We start from the raw sequence: 23,098 nt of genomic DNA on the forward strand, positions 1-23,098 counted from the left end.
ATCAGGATGTGGGCATTCACCCCTCTTTCTTCACCTATCAGATCCTTAGTGACTCCCATGACTTTCTTGTCTGCCGGAAGGGCTGGGAGGCACACTCTGATTTTCCCTTTCAGATACTCACTGAAGCTAACTTGGCACAAGACTCTCATTTAAATTGTGAGATGTAAATATATAGCCCTTTTCCAAGGGCTTCCCTGGTGGCTCAGATTAAAGAATCTGCTTCCAATTTAGGAGACCCAGGTTCCATCCCTGGGTTAGGAAGATCCCCTGGAGAAAGGAATGGCAACGCACTCCAGTATTCTTGCCTGGAGAATTCCATGGACAGAGGAGCCTAATGGGCTACAGTCCATGGGGTTTCAAAGAGTCGGACAAAATTAAGTGACACACACACACACACACACAGCCTTATTGAAGTTTTCACTTTCTGAGGTCAACCTTCATCTTAATATATTAAATGGAAAATTCTGGAAATAATTCATATGTTTTAAATTGCAGCCATTCTTAGTGGCATGATGAATTCCTGCACAGCCCACTCCATCCCTCCCAGGTGTCAATCATCCCTTTGCCCAGCGTATTCTGCTGGTTAGTCACTTAGTAGCCATCTGGGTTATCAGACCGACTGTCAGAGTACAGCAGTGCTTGTGCTCAAGTAACCCTTATTTTACTAAAAATGGTCCCAAAGCACAAGTGCAGTGATGCTGGCAATTCAGCTATTTTCTTACTGTGTTTGATTTATAAGTTAAACTTGAGTATGGATGTATAGGAAAAAACATAACTTCTATGGAGTTTGGTACTATCTGTTCAGATTCGTGGAATGTATTCACTGAGGGTAAGTCGGGAGGGACTACTGTAGCTTTTTTTTTTAATATGGAATCAGTGGATTATTAGTATTTAATAATCTAGGTTGATATAGCCTGTATTTGTGTCATCTTTAGGCAAACACTTTGACCTCTTTCTTCCTCGTAAAAAAAGCTGAATAAGTCAATATCCAGACTAACTTGTGGTCAAACTTTGCCTCTTCATAGCTTCTTCTTACATTGTTTACTCGTTTGATTCTCACAGTTTTATGATCCAGTGCAGTTACTGTCTTCATTTTACAAATAGAAAAGATGCCCCCCAGGTTAGGGGAATCTGCCCAGAGTTTAGCAAGTACAAGAGGAGTTACAGCAAGAAAATGACTCGGGGCAATGTTCTCTAATCGCCCTTCCTGTCTCTTTTTGACAGACAAAGTAATAGAGAGATAAAATCATATACCCATTAATCAAATGTTTATTCAATGAAAGTATGTATAAAAACTTTACAAATCTGAGAACTCAACTATACATGAAGTAGGATGATGGGATATTCAGTTTTTAACATACACATACAGCACAGTTATTAACTGCTCTTCCCTTTCCCCTTCGGTCCTTATTTCTGGCTCCTGTTTTATCCTGTGAGACCATTCTGTTATTGGCCTAAAGGAAGATTAATGGACAACTTTTACTGCTTTCAGGCCAATGGAGGAAATTTCAGGTGTTTTTTTTTTTTTAAATGGGAGACTAAACATCAAAATTAAGCTTTTTCCCAAACAGCAATTTTTTGTCCTGATTTCTCTCTGCCATTTTTGATGCTTCAATGAATGTTGCCAGTAAACTATCAGCAGTAACATTTAAAGTCATTAAAGTTCCTACATTTGCTCACAACTTTCCCTGTAAGATGCATATCCTTGTATCTTCTCCCCGCTGCATACTCACACTGATTTAAAAGCAGTTGACTGGTGCTAAAAACAAATTTACCATTGGCAACTGCTAGAATGGCATGTTGTTTTCTATTCAGAAAGACAATCTATAGAATGGTATTTTCAAGTCTGATTTTTAAAACAACCAACAAATTTGTTGGAAACTAAAACACATATTTTGTTGTTATTCAGCTTTGAAAAAAGCCAGCAATTAGATAAGGCATGTGCATTAATCCACCTGTTCACAGCAAGCATCCACACATTTTCTCTTCCAAACACACAGACCCACAGCTTGTCATGTTTTATCCAAAAATTAAGATTGCCATCACAGTATTACTTTTTCTCTTTTGTGTTTTGTTCAAGCAGATTTCTCAATTAATGATTTCTCCTAACCGGACATAATCTCAAAGGATGCATTCTGAAATAAGACACCTGGAGGATAACTACTAAGAATGTTTTCTTGGGCTTGAAGTTTCCCCACACCTCTAGATCTTGCATAGTTACAGAGCCCCACTGTATCTCTAAGAAGCATGCTGTATTTTTCAGACATTGTCTGTCTGAGAAGGGAGACTTATTGCCCAGGGAAAGTCATAATTTTAGCTTGCCAAATTGCATTGGAGTTGTTTTGTAATGTTATACACCCTTCATTAGTTCCAAGTAGGTTTTTAAATCATCTAAAACTTCTCCAAGTCTATGAGCTTATACGTACTACTGACCATTATCTTTCCAATATCCCCTGAATTAAAGAAATATGTTCCAGGTTTATAATGCACAGAGCCTTTAAGAGGAGGGGCTGGGGACAGGGCAGAAGGGGTGGGGGGAATGGGGCCAGGACCTGTCTGTATCATGCCATGGAGAACAAGAGTTCTGAATTGGGGGGAGGGAAGGAAGAGAGTCTTTGTAAAAATGAGTTTTTAAAAAGATAAGTAACATTCAGTCTAACAACACTGTTTCCTGTTCCTTTTTGATGGAAGTTAACACCGGGTGGTCGGGTTCCGTCACTTCCGAGTCCCCACTGCCCAGGAGAATGGACCGCCCCTCCTCCAGGGCGAACACGTCTGAGTTCTGGTTTTGGCATGAATGTTTAACCACCTCGTTGGGAGTGGAGAACGTTTTGTCACACAAGTTGCATTTGTAGGGTTTGTTCGTCTGAACCAACATGTTGTCCATCTGGCTGCCTTCCTCAAAGGTGCAGAGCTCCAGAGTCTGTTTGTCCACCATGGTATAGGTGTCGATGCTCTGGTTGAGGCACACGTGGCGGGCCGCCTGGTTGGCCCTGCAGAAGCTCTTGTCGCACGTGCTGCATTTGAAAGGCTTCCCGGTGTGGATGTACATGTGCTCCCGCCAGTGGCTTTTCTGGATGAACTTGCGGCCGCAGATGGTGCACTCGTACTTGCGCCGCTTGACCTCCCGCTCCTGGTCCGCCTGCTCCAGGTTGTCAATGTCCGCGATGTCCGAGGGCGGCGGCGTCTCCGAGTGCGGCTGCCCGTCGATGATGGGCGAGTCCGAGATGTGCTGCAGCTCGCTGTCGCTGATGATGCCCGCCTCCGGCACTTCCATGGCGTCCTTGCCGAGGTCCGCCGCGCTGCTGCACAGCGACAGGGGCACGCGGCCCTCGCCGGGCTGGCTGGCCGTGAAGGGGACCCCCGTGTGAATCTGGAGGTGCTCCCGCAGGCTGCTCCGCAGCGTGAAGCGCCGCCCGCACAGGTGGCAGGCGTAGTACTTGGGGAAGCTGCCGTTCCTCTTCATGATGCTCGGCTTGACGTGGGCGATGGTGAGGGGCGCGGGCTGCTCGTCGGACGAGGAGGCTTCCAGGTTGGTCTCCTCCCCGGGGGGCGGGGGAGGAACGGGCGTGGAGACGAGGTCGGGCGACAGCGAGGTCTGCAGCGGGTCTGAGGGGGTCATGCGTATCCGGTTCACCTGGCTCAGGTTGGAGGGCAGCTGGGAGAGCTGGGAGGCCTCGGGTCCCTGCTCCTGGCTCATCCGGGTCGCCTGCGGCCGCGGCTCCCGGCCAAGTTTCTCAGGCGCCGAGGCGATCTTGGTGGCTTGTCTTAGCTGGTGATCTGCGATCTGAATGCCATACAAGGATGACGCCAGTGGGAAAACCTGGTCGGGATGAGAAAAGGCTCCTTGGCTGGCCAGGCTGGCCTCCTGGATCAGCGGGTAAGCGTGCAGGAACTTGATGCCCTGCTCCAGCCGCACCGGGTCGATGAGCTGTGGTGCCATCTTCCCCGTGTACATGAGGTGCAGCAGATAGCTGAAGATGTCCGGCTGGATGTCGGTGGGTTTCAAGCGGACGCACTCACTGAAAGAGACAAGAGAAAAGTCTGTCAGTGGATGGCGGTCCCTGACTCAAGTGATTCCATAAAACCCTAGGGGAAAACCAGGAGGGCTCTTACTTAGGCAAATGAAACAAGACCCATCTCCCATCTCTTACTGTTGAGTTTCATGAACTGGAACACTCAAGAGGGTGTTCAACGGAAACCTATGCGATTTAACTCTAAAACTTAATAGGCTTCTTAATAGAACAGACAGGAATACAATAAAGATATTTTAAAGGACCAAGAAAGGATAATTCATGTTAAAGAAATATGGTATCTTAACTCATAGACCCTTGACGTAGTCTTTCTCCTAGTAACCTATGTAAAATTATATCATTTATAAACAACTTTGTGTTTTATGGAGAGGATCCATTGCTGAGTGGCCCATGACCCAGTAAATGGTTAAGAATCCCTGATGTGCATATCTTTCAGCTAAATGTCTAGGACTTTATATTGATTCAACGCTATCTGGAGCTCAACGGATCTTTTAAGATAAGAGTCACATAGCATAACGTAGGGGAGTTAGACTGGTGCCTAAGAGCAAGACCACAAAGTAAGAAAAACTAAATCTCCTGTCCCTGCTCTGAACCCCTCTGCTCTCTCCAGCACAAAGGGCAGAGTGCGGCAGACCTGGAAAGAACCAGGGAGGCGAGCCACATTCCAGCTCCAGTGGAGTCTGATCACCGTCCCAGTATCACTGGATCACATGAAAAGCAGCCATGACACAACTCAGTTGTTTATCAAATATAATCATCCTCATCATTGGAACTGCAGCTGGGATTTATAGGCATTTTCTCATTGAATTTCCATTAATTCGCATTTTGGAGCTTCCCGAGTGGCACAGTGGTAAAGAATCCGCCTGCCAATGCAGGAGACTTAGCTTCAGTCCCTGGGTGAGGAAGATCCCCTGGAGAAGGAAATGGCAACCCACTCCAGTATTCTTGCCTGGGAAATCCCATGGACAGAGGAGCCTGGTGGGCTACAATCCATCAGGTCTCAAAAAGTCGGACACAACTGAGTGACTCAACAACAATTCACACTTTACAGATACGGAGTTGAGGCTCAAAGGGATTTAAACCTTGCTCAGTATCAGTGTTAGTAAGTGGTGGGACTTAAATTTGAGTCTAACTTCTAAGCCAAGACACCAAGATTCTTTGTACCATTAAAACAATCCTGGATAGAAGAGGCAGATCTGGAATGATGATTGATATGGAAACCAAGATTCCCCAAGGTTCAGTGGCTTACATAAGGTACCAAAAGGAGCTGTGGCAAAACTGATGGTCTAACTTGCATATTTCAGTGTTTGCATCATCCTAGAAAGAGTGCAGATTCAAGCAGTAATAAAAAAAGCTCCCGAGAACCCTCCCTAAATTATCAGTAAAGAAAGAAAACCTAACACATCACCATAAATCGAGGAGATAAAGATCTACATGAGGTATAAGTGCTGTCACCTACTGAGTGAATATATTCTACTGACAATGCATTTTTCAACCTCAAAGACATTTGCCTTGAATGCTTTTAGAATTTATAATCATTTTTCATTATACTACTTATTACTATTATGACTCTTTTTGGGCCCTTTAGCTATTTATCTTAAGTATTTTCCAATATGCTAAAATAGTAACAGTATAATCTGCTCTTCTAAATTTAGTATTTTATTCTGTTAAAAAAAGGGGGAGGCAAGTGACTAGCTTTTAAAGCTATTTGTGATAAAATATACTTGAATAATTACTGTATTACCATCAATGTGTATAAATTTCAAGATGCCTACATACAAATAATCATGTGTAAAATGTCTGACTATAAAGTATGGAAGGCTTTATAGAATATATTCTTTATAAGCAAAGATCAAGCATAAATACTAGTACCCCTTTGACAACAGAAAGGGAAAGAGTTTTTGTGACTGTTTTTAAAAGACACACAGATCACTCATGTCTTTATTTGGAGATTTTTTATAGTCCTTTCAATTATTTATATTCCTTTAAATAGGAATGCCAATGCAGGTGGTCCTTTCCTTTAAGTCAAGGTAAATGCCAACAATATTCTGTGTATAGTCGAACATATTGAGATGCCCTAGGGAAAGTCAATATTCAAAATAAACCTTCAGGGATTTGGTGTGGTGAAGAAAACTTTCATAAAACTTTCATAATGTAAACAGTCAACTCCGGACTGAAGACTGAACTAGCGGGAAACCTTACAGGGCCAGGCAGAGGCTGCTGCTGCTGCTGCTGCTAAGTCACTTCAGTCGTGTCCGACTCTGTGCGACCCCATAGACGGAAGCCCACCAGGCTCCCCCGTCCCTGGGATTCTCCAGGCAAGAACACTGGAGTGGGTTGCCATTTCCTTCTCCAAAATGTGAAAGTGAAAATTGAAAGTGAAGTCGCTCAGTCGTGTCCGACCCTTAGCGACCCCAAGGACTACAGCCAACCAGGCTCCTCCATCCATGGGATTTTCTAGGCAATAGTACTGGAGTGGCTTGCCATTGCCTTCTCCGCAGAGCTAGAGAATGGCAAACCACAGGCCTTGAAAGATGCAAATCACCCCCAGGAGCCTAAAGGGCGCCTTTTGTTCTGTGGGGACTTGTGTGTTCAGTTGCTCAGTCGTGTCCGACTCTTTGTGACCCCATGGACTGTAGCCCCCTGGGATCCTCTGTCCATGGGATTCTCCAGGTTAAGAATACTGGAGTGGGTTGCCATTTCCTCTTCCAGGGGATCTTCCTGTCCCTGGCTTGAACCCGTGCCTCCCAGGTCAGAATTCTCTACCGCCCTCCCAGGTCAGAATTCTCTACCGCCCAGACACTGGGGAATGTTACCATCTGTGGGGATGGAATGTTCTTCAATCAGGAGGAAGGATGGTGAGTCCCTCTGCCTCCACGGCAAAGAAAAAGGAAGGGCGGAAATCCCAAGCTTGGCTAGATTTTTCAGCTTCCATGAAAGGTAAATCCCTACCAGGGTCCCTTTCCAGAAAAACTCTGTTGTAAATTTTATTATTTCCCCTTACTGATTACTGTATAAATTGAATTGTCCTCTGTCTATTGACTGTGAATGGAGGTGACTGAATAGTAAGCCTGTCAAATTTTAATGAACTTTGTGCAATTTCTGACGGCAAAGAAGGGATGGGGTTGGGGAGGCCCCGTACACACTTCAGCCAGGCTTACAGAGAGGAAAATCTCTGGGGCCCAGGGGACAGGTGAGGAGCCCCAGGCAGAAAGCAGTGGGGCCCTGGGGTTCGCGGTCAGCACCCAGGGCCCGAGGAGGTTTCCAGACACCAATTTATCTTGATTTGTTCATCTTTTTTTTTTTTTTTTCTTAAAGCAGAAGCACATAGACACACTCAAGACACTTAAAAAGTTATTTTGAAAAGCTCCTTATGTCACATTCCAGCCATCAATGTCCTCCATGGCTATCCCTCCCAGGCAGCCAGACCTCCTGTCAATTGCTCAGCTTGCTCTAGGCCACTCTGGTCATTCCCCAGGCTTTTGGGAAGGAAACAGCTGTCTACAATATACTTACACGTAAGTGGTTTGGTTTGCAGATGTATGTTGGACGTAACACTTTTATGGAGGAAAAATTCAGTTTTTGCACAAGCTACAAGCCCTTCCTAAAAAGTTTCAGTCATTTACATTTTTAATCTTTCCTTCACTAGACCCTTTAAGGATGGGCTTAAAAGACTTTGAAAATAAGGATTTAAAAATAATGTTTTAAAAAAGTGTGAGGAGCTATCAGAAGTTATCCTTAGCAAGCATCCATAAAACAGAGACATCTAGTGGTAACTGCAGACATAAAACACTCTCAGTGTGAAACACTATTCTCGGTCTCCCCTACAGTTGTTGCTGCTGTTCAGTTGCTAAGTCACTTCCGACTTTTTGTGACCCCATGGACTGCAGCACCCCAGGCTCCCCTGTCTTCCAGTATCTTCTGGAGTTTGCTCAAATTCATGTCTACTGGGTCAGTGATGCTCTCTAATCACCTCGTTCTCTGTCACCTTTTTCTCCTCCTGCCTTCAATCTTTCCAGCATCAGGGTCTTTTTCAGTGAGTCGGTTCTTTGAATCAGGTGGCCAAAGTATTGGAGCTTCAGCTTCAGCATCTCTAGGTAGTCAGCAGTTAAAAGCAGGGCTCTGGTCTTTGCCTAAGCATTCTCCTTTCCCAAACAGTACATGCCAGCCCCGGGGCAATAACACACTGTTGCTTAAACTTGGGGCTCCTCTCTGCACCGATATCACGCTCCTTTGTTAGAATGGTATTTGCTCACTGCTCTACACTTACACTTCCTTGGGATCACAAAGAGTCAAATACGACTTAGTGACTGAGTAACTACACTTATAGTCAGTTTCCTGCATCTATTTAAAAATCATTACATTGTATTCCTTTATTCCTCAAAATGAAAACCCAGCCCCTTGGCAAGACAGTTTAATTCACTGTGTTGAGACTTCCGGTATCCATTAGCAATAAAGGAACGGGGCATCCTTAGTGTTGAAAGATAAAGCAACCTCCACCTGCCATTAATCCTCTTAACCACCCATTCTGCTCCTCCAGACATCTATCAAGTGGCTATTATACACAAATCCGTGAACTATAGGCTGTGACTTTCGAAACATTTGTAGAAGGCCCTCCAGCATCTTAGGAGAGAGAAAGGGAGGTAAGCACACAAATAACAACAAAGGGAAAATATGTTGCTCTTTCAAAATGGCATGAAGAACGTGCTCTGAGATGCCAGAGAGGAAAAGACCGATTGCCTGGATCATTCAGCTCACTTGATTGCTGTGGGGGGCGGGAGGTGGGGAGGACCGTGGAGATGACCTATGGACTATGGCTTGGAGTGGGCGCAAGGCCAACAAAGTGTGGTTCCAGTGGGGGCTGGAGTGTCCCGAGGGGGTGCCTTCAGAAACAGGCTGGAAGGAGGTCAGGCTCCCTGCCTGCTGGGCCTTCAAAGACAGAAAGAATCTGTGTGCTACTTGGATGTGTGATGAGTGTCCTCTAGGTTTCCAAATCAAAAGAATAACACAATCTGATAGGTTTTGGAACAAATGCACACGCCAATCAAAGCAGTGCTTAGGAATATTAATCTGATAGTAATATGGAAAATGATTAGGAAATGAGAAGGAAAGGAAAGAACTAATGTGAAAGGTAATTGTGAAGAAAACATGATTTGGGGACAGTTTTAGAGAGATTTTAAGTATGGGTTACTTGAAGATGAAAAAATAAAATAGAGAAGCCAGAGGCACTTCTGGGCAGACTTAATTCAGCTGTAGTCATGCAAAATGAGATAAAAGAGGATATTCAATTCTAGATGTCCAGCAGACAGCCTGGGGCCTTGGGAAATAAGAGTTTTGGAGACAGAGAAAGAGCAAGGCCAGGGCTGTGAACTGGCTTCCAGAAGAGGCAAGGTCCAGGAAAAGAGGAGCGCCCATCAGGAGAGGCAGCGAGAAAGCGGCGAGGAGACGCAACTCACCCAAACTGCAGGAGGCGCCTGTGGAGAAGGCAGAAAAACAAGGGGGATTCAGAGTCATCAAATGCAGACGACAACCCTGAAGAAGGAAGGAAACAGGCGCAAACGCTGCAGAGGGCACGGGCATCAGTGACTGGGAGGGCAGCGGGCTTCTGATGGAAGAGCTGACCTTGGGAGAAAGGAGGTCTGTGGGGCGATGGGGTGGAAACCGCAGTCCCCGTGGAAACAAAGAGTGCAGGATGAGGAGTGGGGAAAGTGAGGCCACAGATCCCCCTCTGAAGAACTTTCACAGTGCCACAAGGAGAAGCAGCACCACCAGGAAGGTGGACAGCAGTGTCACGGAAGTGCTGAGCCTTCCTGGACTCGGGGATGCCGGGAGGGTACCGGGTAAAAATGAAAAATGCAGAATAGAAACTATGGCGAACCTGGGAACATGAGGGCAGCAGGAGGATCGTCTTCCTTAGAAACCAGGGGCTCTTTACTCCAAGACAGAACAGATGGGAAGAAAAAAAATAAGGAGATTGAGTCATTTTAAGGGAGAAAAGAAGGACACGGTGGGAATTCATGCTGCCAAGCTTCTCATTAGGAGACTAAGGATAAATACTCAAAGTCTAGTTGTGGGGAGGGGGAAAGGGAGACTTGGGGCAGGGCTGGAGGAGGAAGCTGCCTTCCTAGTGGACCCCAGGCTGCCAATCTGGACTGGGTGGGGGAGCCCCGGTGCGGCTATTTGGAGGTGGAGGGGCTCCCTGGGGCAGGTGAGGTCACGAGGGACTGGGAGCCTAGGGAGAGGTCATGAGAACCATGGTCCTTATGAGGGCAAAGAACAGGTTCAGTGGGAAAGAGGGCCGTGGAAGGTCAGAGGCTACAGTTATTAGATTATTATCAACCACGTTAGTTACCTGGTCTGATGGACAAACAACATCTTAAAGTAATTGGAGAATGAAGCAAGAACTGATTTGTGTGCCTTGAAGTACACATCGCCGATGGCAACCGTGCAGTCACACAGGAAACCAAACTCTCGCTGAGCGTTTAACTGTTGCAGGAGAATAAGTCCATGGTTGGCCAAATCCATTTTTTAAAAAATCTGCAAGGCAAACAATTTTTTTTTTTAAGAAAGGTGGTTCACAAATCAGTATGTGTCCTTATAGTCACCAACAGTAATGATCACAGCTAATAGGTCAGGCACTGCTAGAAACGTGATATAAATTCAGTCTTCACAACAGCCCTGGCAAGTAGTTCCATCATTTCTCCCATCTTACAGATGATGAAACTGATGGGGAATTCGGGGACTGCATGCTTTGCCCGAGTTTATACAGATGGTTTAAGTGTGGAAACCAGGAACTAGACTTGAGCAGTCAGCCTGCCAGACAGCAAACATTTCTGGGTCTTTGGTCTTTGAGTTTAACATTTCAAATGCAAATTCTAATGATTGATTAGAAGTTGTCAAACCTTCCAGAGAGATGAGTAAATTAAGGCGCTGGTCAGGGCACAGCAGAGTAAGACAGAAAGATCTCAGTTAAGTTTGGGCAATACTCCAGCTCCTGCTGTGTAGACAGGGAAGCCTTGGCAGGGCTATAATAACCCCCACATTCCTTATTCCTCAAGGGTGAGGACACAGGACAGGTGCTCTTCTCCCTCTTTTGTGGAGGAGGAAATGGGCTTTGAGAAGGGTAAGTAGTTATGTTAGCCAGGGCCATCTGGTCAGATGGTGGGGGCAGGTGGGGTGGGGGGAGTCAAAATTTAAATCTGAATCTTCAAAATTCTAAGCTCATTATTCCTCCTTCACTCCAGCAAACCATGTAGCCTCAATCTAACTGTAGCATGGGAACTGCTTCTGGGGGAGCCAGTGCATCGCATCAGGAAACTGCTCCTTCCCATGGGCAAATCACATTCATAAAAGGCCAGCACATACACATCAACATTATACTTAGTAACATAGTTAATGGTGAGAAAGAGCAAACACTTTCTCCTTACAGTTGAGGACAAGGTAAGGATATCTGTTCCCACTATCCAATATAGTATACTACTCAATGTAACTGTTTCAGCCAGCGCCATAAAGCAAGCAAGGAACTAAAAGGCTTACAAACAGGAAAGGAAGAAATAAAATTGTCCCTATTTGCAGATGACATGACTTTTACATAGAAAATCCCCAAGTATCTACCACACCTCCTGGAATTATTAAATGACTTTCGTCATGCCACAGAATACAAGATAAACATATAAGTCAATTGTAATTCTGTATACTAATGCTGAAAATGTGGACACAAATTTATTTATTAGAAATAAATCATTTACAATTACAAAAAATGAAATACATAAATGTTAATCTAACAAAACATGTATAGGACTTGTATACTGAAAATCAAAAAATGCTGATGAAAGAAATCAAAGATCTAAATAAATGAAGAGACATGCTGTAGGAAGACATGTAGACATGTTTAGGAAGACATAAATCAGTTTTCTATATCAATATATGGCTTTGCTATAATTCTTATCAAAATCCCAGCAAGATTTTTTTGTAGATACAGATGAGAGTATTTTAAAATGTTTATGTAAAGGCCAAGAAACTAGGATAGCTAAAACAGTTCTTAAAAAGAGGACTAAAGCAGGAGGAGTCGGCCTGTCTAATTTTGAGAGGTATTACAGAGCTACAGTTTTCAGGGCTGCATGGCACTGACAGAGGGACACACACAGATCAGTGGGATGGAGCTCAGGTGCAGACCCACATAAATATGCACAGCACATCTTTGACAAAGGCACAGAAATAATTCAGTGGAGAAAGAACAATTTTCAAAAATGCTGTGGGATCCAATGGACTCCCATAGACGAAAAGAAAAAGAAAGCAAAAGGAAAACAGAAAGAAAAAGAATTTTAATCTGTCTCATACCTTACATAAAAATAACTCAAAATGCATCATAGACTCAGATGGAAAACACCAAACTATGGCTTTTGGGGAAAAACATGGGACAAAATCTAAAAAGACTCTAGGATTCATCAAACATACAGCCTGTAAAAGGATAAATTGATAAACTGGACTTCATAAAAATTAAAAGGGCTTCTCAGAGGGCTCAGTAGTAAAGAAAGTGCCTGCCAACACAAAAGACTCCAGTATAATCCCTGGGTCGGGAAGCTCCCCTGGACAATGGCAACTAACTTCAGTACCCTTGCCTGGGAAATCCCATGGACAGAGGAGCCTGAGCCTGGTGGGCTATAGTACATGGGGTCCCAAAGAGTTGGACACAACTTAGCGACTAAACAACAACAAGAAAAATTAAAATCTTTTGTTCTGAAGAAGACCCTGCTAAGAGGATGAAAAGATAAGCCAAGACTAGGAGAAAGTAAATTTGATAAAGGACGAATATCAAGAATATATAAAGAATTCTCAAAACTCAATAGTACAAAAACAATTGAATTAGAAAATGGGAGAAAGACTTGAAGTGACATTGCACCAAAGAGGATACACAGATGGCAAAATAACACGTGAAAAGACGTTCAATAGCGATTAGGGAAAAGCAAACTAAAACCACAGCGACATTCACTACACGCCTGTCAGGGTGGCCAAAATATAACATCAACAAGCAAATGCTGGCAAGGATGCGGAGAAATGGACTACTCACACCATTACTGGTAAGGATATAAAATGGGGTAGGCCACTCTAGAAAACAGGAATTTCTTTTAAATCTCAGTATGTAACTACGATGCTATCCAGAAATTGTACCCAAGGACATTTATCCCAGAGAAATGAAAACTTAGGTTCATACGAAAACCAGTGCTTGGATATCCACAGCACCTTTATTCCTCAGTCAAAAACTAGAATCTACCCAGATGCCCTTCAGTTAAACAGTTAAACAGTGTGGTATGCCCAAACCACAGGAAACTACTCAGCCTTTAAGACAAAAGGAACCACAAACATATGCAGCAACCTGGGTGAGTTATGTCCCTAAAGGTTACATACTGTAGGATTCCATTTACGTAACAGTCTTGAAACTTAAAGAAATGAAGAACAGGTGAGTGGTGGACAGGCGAGGGCAGAGGAGGCCAATGATGTTTGCCCTTTGTAGAAGGGCAACAGGAGGGGGCCGCATGGAGACAGAAACGTTCTGCAGCTCAACTGTGTCAACGTCAGTACCCTGGTTATAATGGGAGCAGAATTTTGAAGGTGGTTCCATTAGAGGAAACTGGATGAAGTGTGCATGAGATCTCTCTGTATTATTTCCTGCGACTGGATGTGAATCCACAGTTATCTCAAAAAGTTGAAAGAGAAAAGTTCATCACATATTAATTAGATTAAAAAACGGGTAAGACTACGATGCTTAACTTCAGAATCAGGAAAGTGACCGTGGAGAAAGAGTTACCAATAAACTTAAAACCAGAAACCTCGGTTCTTGCTCAGCTGGTGCTCAACTCCCCAACCTCCTTCCTGTTCTAGAGATGATCTGGCAGGTTCAGAAACTGACAAGTGTGCCCGAAAATAAATGAGCCGAGTGGAATGACACTTTAAGAGACTGATCTGGTTCACAAAGCAAGACTCCAAAATGTCAAGTTTCATGTTTTCTATCAAGAGCTTGATCCAAGTAGGAGAGGCAGGAGAGCCACCCAAATTGGCTGTAGTTCCTGAGTGTGAAGACCTGGATTATAGCCTCACCTGCACGTGAACGTTGATGGTGTGGATAGGGAACTTAGTTCCCCAGTGTCTTCTGAACATGTCAGAGAAGGCAAAAGAACGAAGATGAGGAAGAAGAGACAGGGAAAAGGCATGGGGCTCATGAAGAAAGCCAGAGATGCTGCCAGCTTGCAAAGTAACTGGGATGATGAAGAAACACACTATAATCTGACCAGGATAGAACTCTCGAAACTAGTCTTCAAAGCTGTTCTCTGAAAAGTGCCAGAACACTAACTTGCCCTTCTCTACAAAAAGTATTATACCTTTTAGAGAAAACTGGGCTGAGCTGCTTTATCATGGCCCCTGACTCTGATCATGAACACATCCACGCTCAGGCAGCTTTGGGTGTCACTTTCATTGACAAGTACAGTAAGAAGTTACTATTTATCTTTTGATGGTAACAACAGGTTATTGTTTATGGAATGTTCACCATTAACCATTCATTTTTTCATGCCGTTCATTTATTTTCACACTAACTTGAGCTATGTGAGGTCTTGCTGCTGCTGCTGCTGCTGCTAAGTCACTTCAGTTGTGTCGGACTCTGTGTGACCCCATAGATGGAAGCCCACCAGGCTCCCCCATCCCTGGGATTCTCCAGGCAAGAACACTGGAGTACCCACTGGTAACTCAGACAATAAAGAATCTGTCTGCAATCCAGGAGACCTGGGTTCAATCCCTGAGTAGGGAAGATCCTCTGGAGAAGGGAATGGCTACCCACTCCAGTATTCTTGCCTGGAGAATTCCACTGGCAGAGGAGCCTGGTGGGCTATAGTCCATGGGGTCATAAAGAGTCAGACATGACTGAGCGACTAACACTTTAGTACAGAGACGGTACCCACCTTTTACAAAGGAGGAAACAGGCTTAGAGAGGTTAGGTAGCTTGCCGAAGATTATAGAATCCATAAGTACAAGAAGTGGGGTTTAAACTGGAATTCATTTGATTTGTTGGAACATACTACATACAAGTATGTTTGTTTGAAATTAATTGGAGATTTTTAATGGCTGCTTTAAAGTGTAAACAGTGCTGTAAAAGGTTCAAACACTAAGGACACACAGCGGCATTCACCCACTCCCAGCTCTACCCATGTCCCCACACTCTAGCCAACACTGGCTATTAACACTTTTTAAAGGCTCTTTGCCAATATCACTGTTTACTTTCTATGAATTTGATGAACTGAAGTATATTTTTATGTCCTCTTATTTTTCTTCATAAGTTTTACCCATTGTCTGTCAGGTTATTTTATTTTTTCCTTATCGATCTATAAAACTCTATTGTATATAAAGAAATGAGCCCTCTGTCATGGACGTTGATAACATTTTTCTTACTTTCTTTTGATTCTGTTTTAGAGAATTTTTGACATATAAATTTTCATCAAATTTATCAATATTTTATAGGATGATTTTGAGGTTTGGGGTTTTTACATTAACGAATATATATCATCTCTTCGATTTAGCAAAATGTATGGCTCCCCACCTCATTCCATCAACAGACGAACGTAAGTATCTTATTCAGATAAGAATAAAACTATGATAAAACTGCAAAATGTTTCTTTTTAAAGAGGGTCTACTAGTTATTTTAGGATCTCAGTTTAGGACCATCTAGAATAGAAAAAGAACTGAAAGTATTTTTCAAATACAGAAGGAAGAACACGTGTCTAGAGTCTCTGAGAAGTGGAAAAACCAAATGAAAGGAGGAATAACTAAGAAAATGTGTCATATGTTCATAATTCACATGGGGGGAAAAACCCATATGCATCAATATTTTAAAATCTTAGAGACCAAAAACATCTTTCTCAGGGAGAAATCACCCCTCCCCCCCGACTTTTAAGTATATGAATGAGCGTGAGAAAAGGGGGTAGGATGGGGTACTGGGCCCCCCTCCACCCCAGCCTGGCTGACAGGACTGCTCTTGCCCCAGCGGCCCCCTTCATAATCGTTTCCATGAGGCTTTACTTGCACAATGCCGCGTAGGCTGAGGACGGAGCGTCTTCATGGGCTGGCTCTGCTCCAGACTACCCTCCCTTTGTGGAAATGGACATCTGCTCTTCCCACCATCGACTGCTCACCCAACCGCATCATTCCTGCTGCCCTGCACTGCCCACCAAGGTCACTGAGGGCCTCTTCCCCAGCCCGATGGAAGAGTAGCTTATTCGACCTCTCTGCAGCATTTAATATCCTTCTCTCCTGCTCCATAAATATTCAGGCCCTGCTTCCAGGACAACGCACTCTGGTTTTCCTCTCACCTCTGGCTATTTATTCTATTTTAACCCCCATCAAGGTTCCTCTTTTGCTGATTCTCCTCTGCCTTTGGTCCACAGCCCGCTCTCTGCAGACTCTCCGTGGCGATTCAATCCACTCCCACTTGGCTGTCCCGCACAAGCCCTAAATTCAGACTAGGCAAATCAGTTCAAATCCCCAAAGGACAATAAAAGCCATCGACACAAACCTGTTCCATCTGCATCCACAGCTCAGCACATGGCGGCATCATCCACCCCTTGACCAAGGCAGGAACCCATGTCGGTCAGACACCCACATGCCGCCAATTGAAACTCTTCATCCCACCCCATGCCTTAACTCTACCTCCCTGCTCATCTCCCTGTTTGCAGCTCCAGCCTCTCCCATTTATCCACACGTAAAGGTTACCTAGAACTGTCTCTCTGAGGGCAAATATGATGTTACCGTCCTGCTGAAAATCCTCTCGAGTCTCCCCGCGGCTTGCAGGATGAAAGCCACATTCCTCGGCGTGGTCTGCATGACCCCAGATGACCCCACCACCGCTCACTCTGCACTCCATGCTCTAGTGCTAATCTCAACCACTGGTTTCCAGACTTCTGGGCTGCCCAGACCTACTAAAAACAAACCAACCAATCCTGAAACGGGGGGGGGGGGGGTCTGACAGAGAGTGCTCCCTCTTTATTTTGCAAGAAAATATGTCAAATATTCACATACCTATTAGGAATGGAGGGATTTTCCACATAAAAAGGTGGACATAATGACAGAATATACTTCTAGAGGAAGGACAGTGGTGCTGTATTCAACATATGGAACATCAGTTCAGTTCAGTTCAGTCGCTCAGTCATGTCCGACTCTCCGCGACCCCATGAATCACAGCACGCCAGGCCTTCCTGTCCATCACCAACTCCCGGAGTTCACTCAAACTCATGTCCACGCAAAAATAAATTACCACATAAAATGTTACTTTATGACACTAAGCTATGCATAATTGTTTTCTGGATTCAAGACTGTCCGTATGGTGGTCTTCACCAAGTGATCATCAAGTGTCCCATTTGTTCTAAAAGTCCAAGCATTATCACAAATCCAGTTTCATTTGAGTGTGTTGATGACAAGGGAGATAAAATGATGTATTTTACTCACTTGGGGAATTCTGGATGAACTGGGAGATGAGCTGCAGTTTTCTTTGCCCAGTAGATCCTCAGTGCCCAGGCCATTCTTGGGCTTCTAACAGTACATAACCCTCACTGCTCAGAGGCCTCCCTCTCAAAGCTGAGCAGCTCAGCAACCTGATTTCTACTCCCATGGTCAGGAGATGGGACCAGTCTGAACTGGGCCTTGAAACGTGCCCCTTGCAGAGGGACCCACCGCTGACGACCTGTCCCTTCCCCTACCTCTACTTGTCCTCTGCAAAATTCCCCTGACCTTCAATATTGGAGGGTCTTTTTGCCTCCAGAGGACCTGTGAACCTGCCTGATGCTTTTGGAAAGGTGGTATTGAGTCTTACCATTTATTGTTTTATCTCATGTGCCTAAGCATACTGTCTGGTGCTCAGTATTCATTAAACAAATGACTATATGTTTAGAGAGAAGAAGAGTGTTGAGTTCCAATCACAGGTTGGCCCCTGACTAGTTGGGTGATTGGGGTAAAAATTCAATTTCTCTTTTTCCTAGATTAACCTAAAATTCTCATCAATTTCATGTGCGCTACATTTTGGAAGAAATTTTCAATTTTAAAATGTCACCTCGTGTTTCTTCATGCTAGTAATTATGTTCCTAACAGTGCTTTATAGTTTATAACCCTTTACACACATAATTTAATCCTGATCAATACCATAGTATACTGTCTTCTTATTATTTGTTTCATTGCTAATTATAATGATTAATAATCAAAGCATGTGGACAGTGACTGCAGCCATGAAATTAAAAGACACTTGCTCCTTGGAAGAAAAGATATGACAGACCTAGACGTATTAAATCTAGTGAATTAAAAAGCAGAGACATCACTTTGCCAAAAAAGATATATAGTCAAGGCTATCATTTTTCTACTAGACTAGTCATGTACAGATGTGAGATTTGGACCATAAAGAACAAACACCCTCTTCCAACAACTCAAGAGAAGACTCGATACATGGACATCACAAGATGGTCAATACCAAAAACAGATTGACTGTATTCTTTGCAGCCAAAGATGGAGAAGCTCTATACAGTCAGCAAAAACAAGACCAGGAGCTGACTGTGGCTCAGATCATGAACTCCTTATTGCCAAATTCAGACTTAAACTGAAGAAAGTAGGGAAAACCACTAGACCATTCAGGTATGACCTAAATCAAATCCCTTACTATTATACAGTGGAAATGAGAAATAGATTTATGGGACTAGATCTGATAGACAGACTGCCTGATGAACTATGGACAGAGGTTCGTGATATTGTACAGGAGACAGGGATCAAGACATCCCCAAGAAAAAGAAATGCAAAAAAGCAAAATGGCTGTCTGAGGAGGACTTACAAATAGCTGTGAAAAGAACAGAAGTTTGAAAAGCAAAGGAGAAAAGGAAAGATATACCCATCTGAATGCAGAGTTCCAAAGAATAGCAAGGAGAGATAAGAAAGCCTTCCTCAGTGATCAGTGGAAAGAAATAGAGGAAAACAATAGAATGGGAAAGACTAGAGATCTCTTCAAGAAAATTAGAGATACCAAGGGAACATTTCATGCAAAGATGGGCTTGATAAAGGACAGAAATGGTATAGACCTAACAGAAGCAAAAGATTCTAAGAAGAGGTGGCAAGAATATACAAAAGAACTATACAAAAAAGATCTTAATGACCCAGATAATCACAATGGTGTGATCACTGACATAGAGCCAGACATCCTGGAATGTGAAGTCAAGTGGGCCTTAGAAAGCATCACTATGAACAAAGCTAGTAGAGGTGATGGAATTCTAGTTGAGCTATTTCAAATCCTGAAAGATGATGCTGTGAAAGTGCTGCACTCAACATGCCAGCAAATTTGGGAAACTCAGCAGTGGTCACAGGACTGGAAAAGGTCAGTCTTCATTCCAAACCCAAAGAAAGGCAATGCCAAAGAATGCTCAAACTACCGCACAATTGCACTCATCTCAAATGCTAGTAAAGTAATGCTCAAAATTCTCCAAGCCAGGCTTCAGCAATACGTGAACCGTGAACTTCCAGATGTTCAAGCTGGTTTTAGGAAAAGCAGAGGAACCAGAGATCAAATTGCCAACATCTGCTGGATCATAGAAAAAGCAAGAGAGTTCCAGAAAAACATCTGCTTTATTGATTATGGCAAAGCCTTTGACTCTGTAGATCACAATAAACTGTGGAAAGTTCTGAAAGAGATGGGAATATCAAACCACCTGACTTGCCTCTTGAGAAACCTGTATGCAGGTCAGGAAGCAACAGTTAGAACTGGACATGGAGCAACAGACTGGTTCCAAATAGGAAAAGGAGTACGTCAAGGCTGTATATTGTAACCCTGCTTATTTAACTTATATGCAGAGTACATCATGAGAAACGCTGGGCTGGAAGAAGCACAAGCTGGAATCAGGATTGTCGGGAGAAATATCAATAACCTCAGATATGCAGATGACACCACCCTTATGGCAGAAAGTGAAAAAGAACTAAAGAGTCTCTTGATGAAACTGAAAGAGGAGAGTGAAAAAAGTTGGCTTAAAACTCAACATTCAGAAAACTAAGATCATGGCATCTGGTCCCATCACTTCATGGCAAATAGATGGGGAAACAGTGGCAGACTTTATTTTTCTGGGCTCCAAAATCACTGCAGATGGTGATTGCAGCCATGAAATTAAAAGCTTACTCCTTGGAAGGAAAGTTATGACCAACTTAGTACTGAGTGTTCATTGGAAGGACAGATGCTGAAGCTGAAGCTCCAATATTTTGGTCACCTGATGTGAAGCACTGACTCATTTGAAAAGACCCTGATGCTGGGAAAGATTGAGGGCGGGAGGAGAAGGGGTCGACAGAGGATGAGATGGCATCCTCTGCCATGAGGCTGGACGGCATCACCGACTCAATGGACATGAGTGTGGGCAGACTCCAGGAGTTGGTGATGGACAGGGAGGCCTGGCGTGTTACAGTCCATGGGGTCACAATGAGTTGGACATGACTGAGCAACTGAACTGAAAGAATGAGAAGAGTTATCTGGGCAAAGAGGGAGTATCCCAGGCTGAGGGGTCAGTATCTACAAAGGCCTTAAGATAGGAGGGAGCAAGATGCAACTGGGGAACTAAGAAAAAAGGTCAGTGTCACTGAAGGGCAAAAAGCCAGAGAGGAAACGAGGCAGGCAAGGTGGGAAGAGTCTGGTCTTGTTAAGGATTCTGGTCTGTATCTTAAGAGCAAGAGGAGCTGCCAAAGGGGGCTTGAAGCAGGGTGACATGACCAGTTGCCTATGAGGTACATATCATTCTGGCTGCAGCTAAGGGCTATCCAAATTGGGGGGGGGGTTGTTGGCACAGTGTGGGGCAAGAGGAGACCTGTTAGAAGTGGTTGAGAGGGGAGGTCTTCCAGTGGTCTAGAAGACAGATTGGATGGTGGTGATGAAGATAGAGGGAGATGGACAGAATTTAAAACACAGAAGATTAAAAAAATCAGTAGAACTGGTTGGTTGGTAGACTAAACGGAGGAGGGTGGGAGGGGGATCAGGGTATCTTTAGACAACCCCGAGATTTCTAACTTGTGTAACTATACATCGTGTGACTCTCCCCAGTGGAGGATACACGGGAAGAAACCCAGTTTTGTGAGAGACGATCACGAGGTTAGATCCAGACATATTGGGACTGAGATATTTTCAGACACTCCAGGCGGGGCACAGAGAACTTGATGGTCTCTCTGTATATACTGATATTGGCCCGGAGCTCCAAAATCTTGATTTATGTCAGAAAGTCTTTGGAGAAGCCAGGTGTGTCTGACTCCAGAAGTCACATCCTTAAATCACTACATGATAGTTCAAAGACGTTAAAACGGTAAACTAACAGGGGTCCACTGAACCCTGGTATTCTGGGAAAAATTTTCACACTCTTCACACAGTACTACCTTGCTCTATTGTAGTTCAGTCATTAAGCCGTGTCCGACCCTGTGACCCCATGAACTGCAGCACACCAGGCTTTGCCATCCTTCACTGTCTCCCGGTGTTTGCTCAAACTCATGTCCAATGAGTCAGTGATGCTACCTAACATCTCATCCTCTGCCACCCCCTTCTCCTCCTGCCCTCAATCTTTCCCAGATCAGGGTCTTTTCCAATGAGTCAGCTCCAATGTTTTGGCATCAGGTGGCCAAAATATTGGAGCTTCAGCATCAGTCTTCCCAATGAATATTCAGGGTTGATTCTGTTTATGACTGACTGATTTGATCTCCTCTCGAGTCTTCTCCAGCACCACAGTTCGAAAGCATCAGTTCTTCGGTACTCAGCCTTCTTTATGGTCTAACTCACAACCTTACATGACTACTGCGAAGATGATAGCCTTTGCTATATACCTTTGTCGGCAAAGTGATGTCTCTGCTTTTCAATATGCTGTCTAGGTTTGTCATAGCTTTTCTTCCAAGGAGCAAGTGTCTTTTAATTTCATGGCTGCAGTCACTGTTTGCAGTGAGTTTGGAGCCTAAGAAAATAAAATCTGTCACCATTTCCACTTTCCCCCCATCTATTTGCCATTAAGTGATAGGACTACACATCATGATCTTAGATTTTTGAATGCTGAGTTTTAAGTCAGCTTTTTCACTCTCCTCTTTCAGTTTCATCAAGAGGCTCTTTAGTTCCTCTTCACTTTCTGCCATTAGGGTGGTGTCACCTGCACATATGAGGTTATTGATATTTCTCCTTGCAATCCTGATTCCAGCTTATGAGTCATTCAGTCTGGCATTTTGTATGATGCACCCTGCATACAAGTTAAATAAGCAGGGTGGCAATACCTAGCCTTGACATACTCCTTTTCCAACTTTGAACCAGTCCATTGTTCCATGTCCAGTTCTAACTGTTGCTTCTTGACCTGTGTACAGATTTCTCAGGAGGCAGGTAAGGTGGTCTGGTATTCCCATCTCTTCAAGAATTTTCCATAGTTTCTTGTGATCCACACAAAGGCTTTAGTGTAATCAAAGAAGCAGACTTTTTAAAAATTCCTTTGCTTTTTCTATGATCAGTGGATGTTGGCAATTTGATCTCTGGTTTCTCTTCCTTTTCTATATCCAGCTTGAACATCTGGAAGCTCTTGGTTCACATATTGTTGAAGACTAGCTTGAAGGATTTTGAGCATTACCTTGCTAGCATGTGAAATGAACGCAACTGTATGGTGGTTTGAACATTCTTTGGCACTGCCCTGCTTTGGGATTGGAATGAAAACGGATCTTTTCCAGTCCCGTGGCCACTGCTGAGTTTTCTAAAATGGCTGGCATATTGAGTGCAAGCACTTTAAAAATATCATCTTTTAGGATTTGAAATACCTCACTAGCTTTGTTGATAGTAATGTTTCCTAAGGCCCACTTGACTTCTCTCTCTAGGATGTCTGGTTCCAGGTAAATGAGAGCACCATCAGTCCCGGTCACAGAGGGCCAACAACCTGACGTAAAACTGAAGGCCTATATAATAAAGCCCCCACCCATTCAACACTATAAATGCAACTTAAACAAACAAACAAACAAAAAATCACTTGTCTCACCAAATCAGAATTGTGAGCAGAGGA

General features: G+C 43.8%; 1 protein-coding gene across 3 annotated transcripts in view; it reads right to left on the minus strand.

Annotated features, from left to right (window-relative positions):
• Positions 1-1,020: 1,020 nt before the first annotated feature.
• The window catches only part of ZBTB2 (zinc finger and BTB domain containing 2), a 28,310-nt gene continuing 6,232 nt past the window's right edge, over positions 1,021-23,098 (minus strand). The window contains exons 2-3 of one of the 3 annotated variants that reach the window (XM_055432794.2): positions 10,387-10,571; positions 1,021-4,022 (exon numbers count right to left, since the gene is read on the minus strand). In XM_055432794.2, the coding sequence (XP_055288769.2) occupies positions 2,651-4,022; positions 10,387-10,559 (1,545 nt within the window). In that variant the 5' untranslated portion in view covers positions 10,560-10,571 and the 3' untranslated portion in view covers positions 1,021-2,650. The other 2 variants (XM_055432793.2, XM_088840824.1) reach the window with 2 other exon arrangements.

Source organism: Moschus berezovskii, chromosome 10, assembly GCF_049115385.1.
Source record: "Moschus berezovskii isolate FMDL1 chromosome 10, NW_MosBer_1.0, whole genome shotgun sequence".
NCBI classification, from domain to species: Eukaryota; Metazoa; Chordata; class Mammalia; order Artiodactyla; family Moschidae; genus Moschus; species Moschus berezovskii.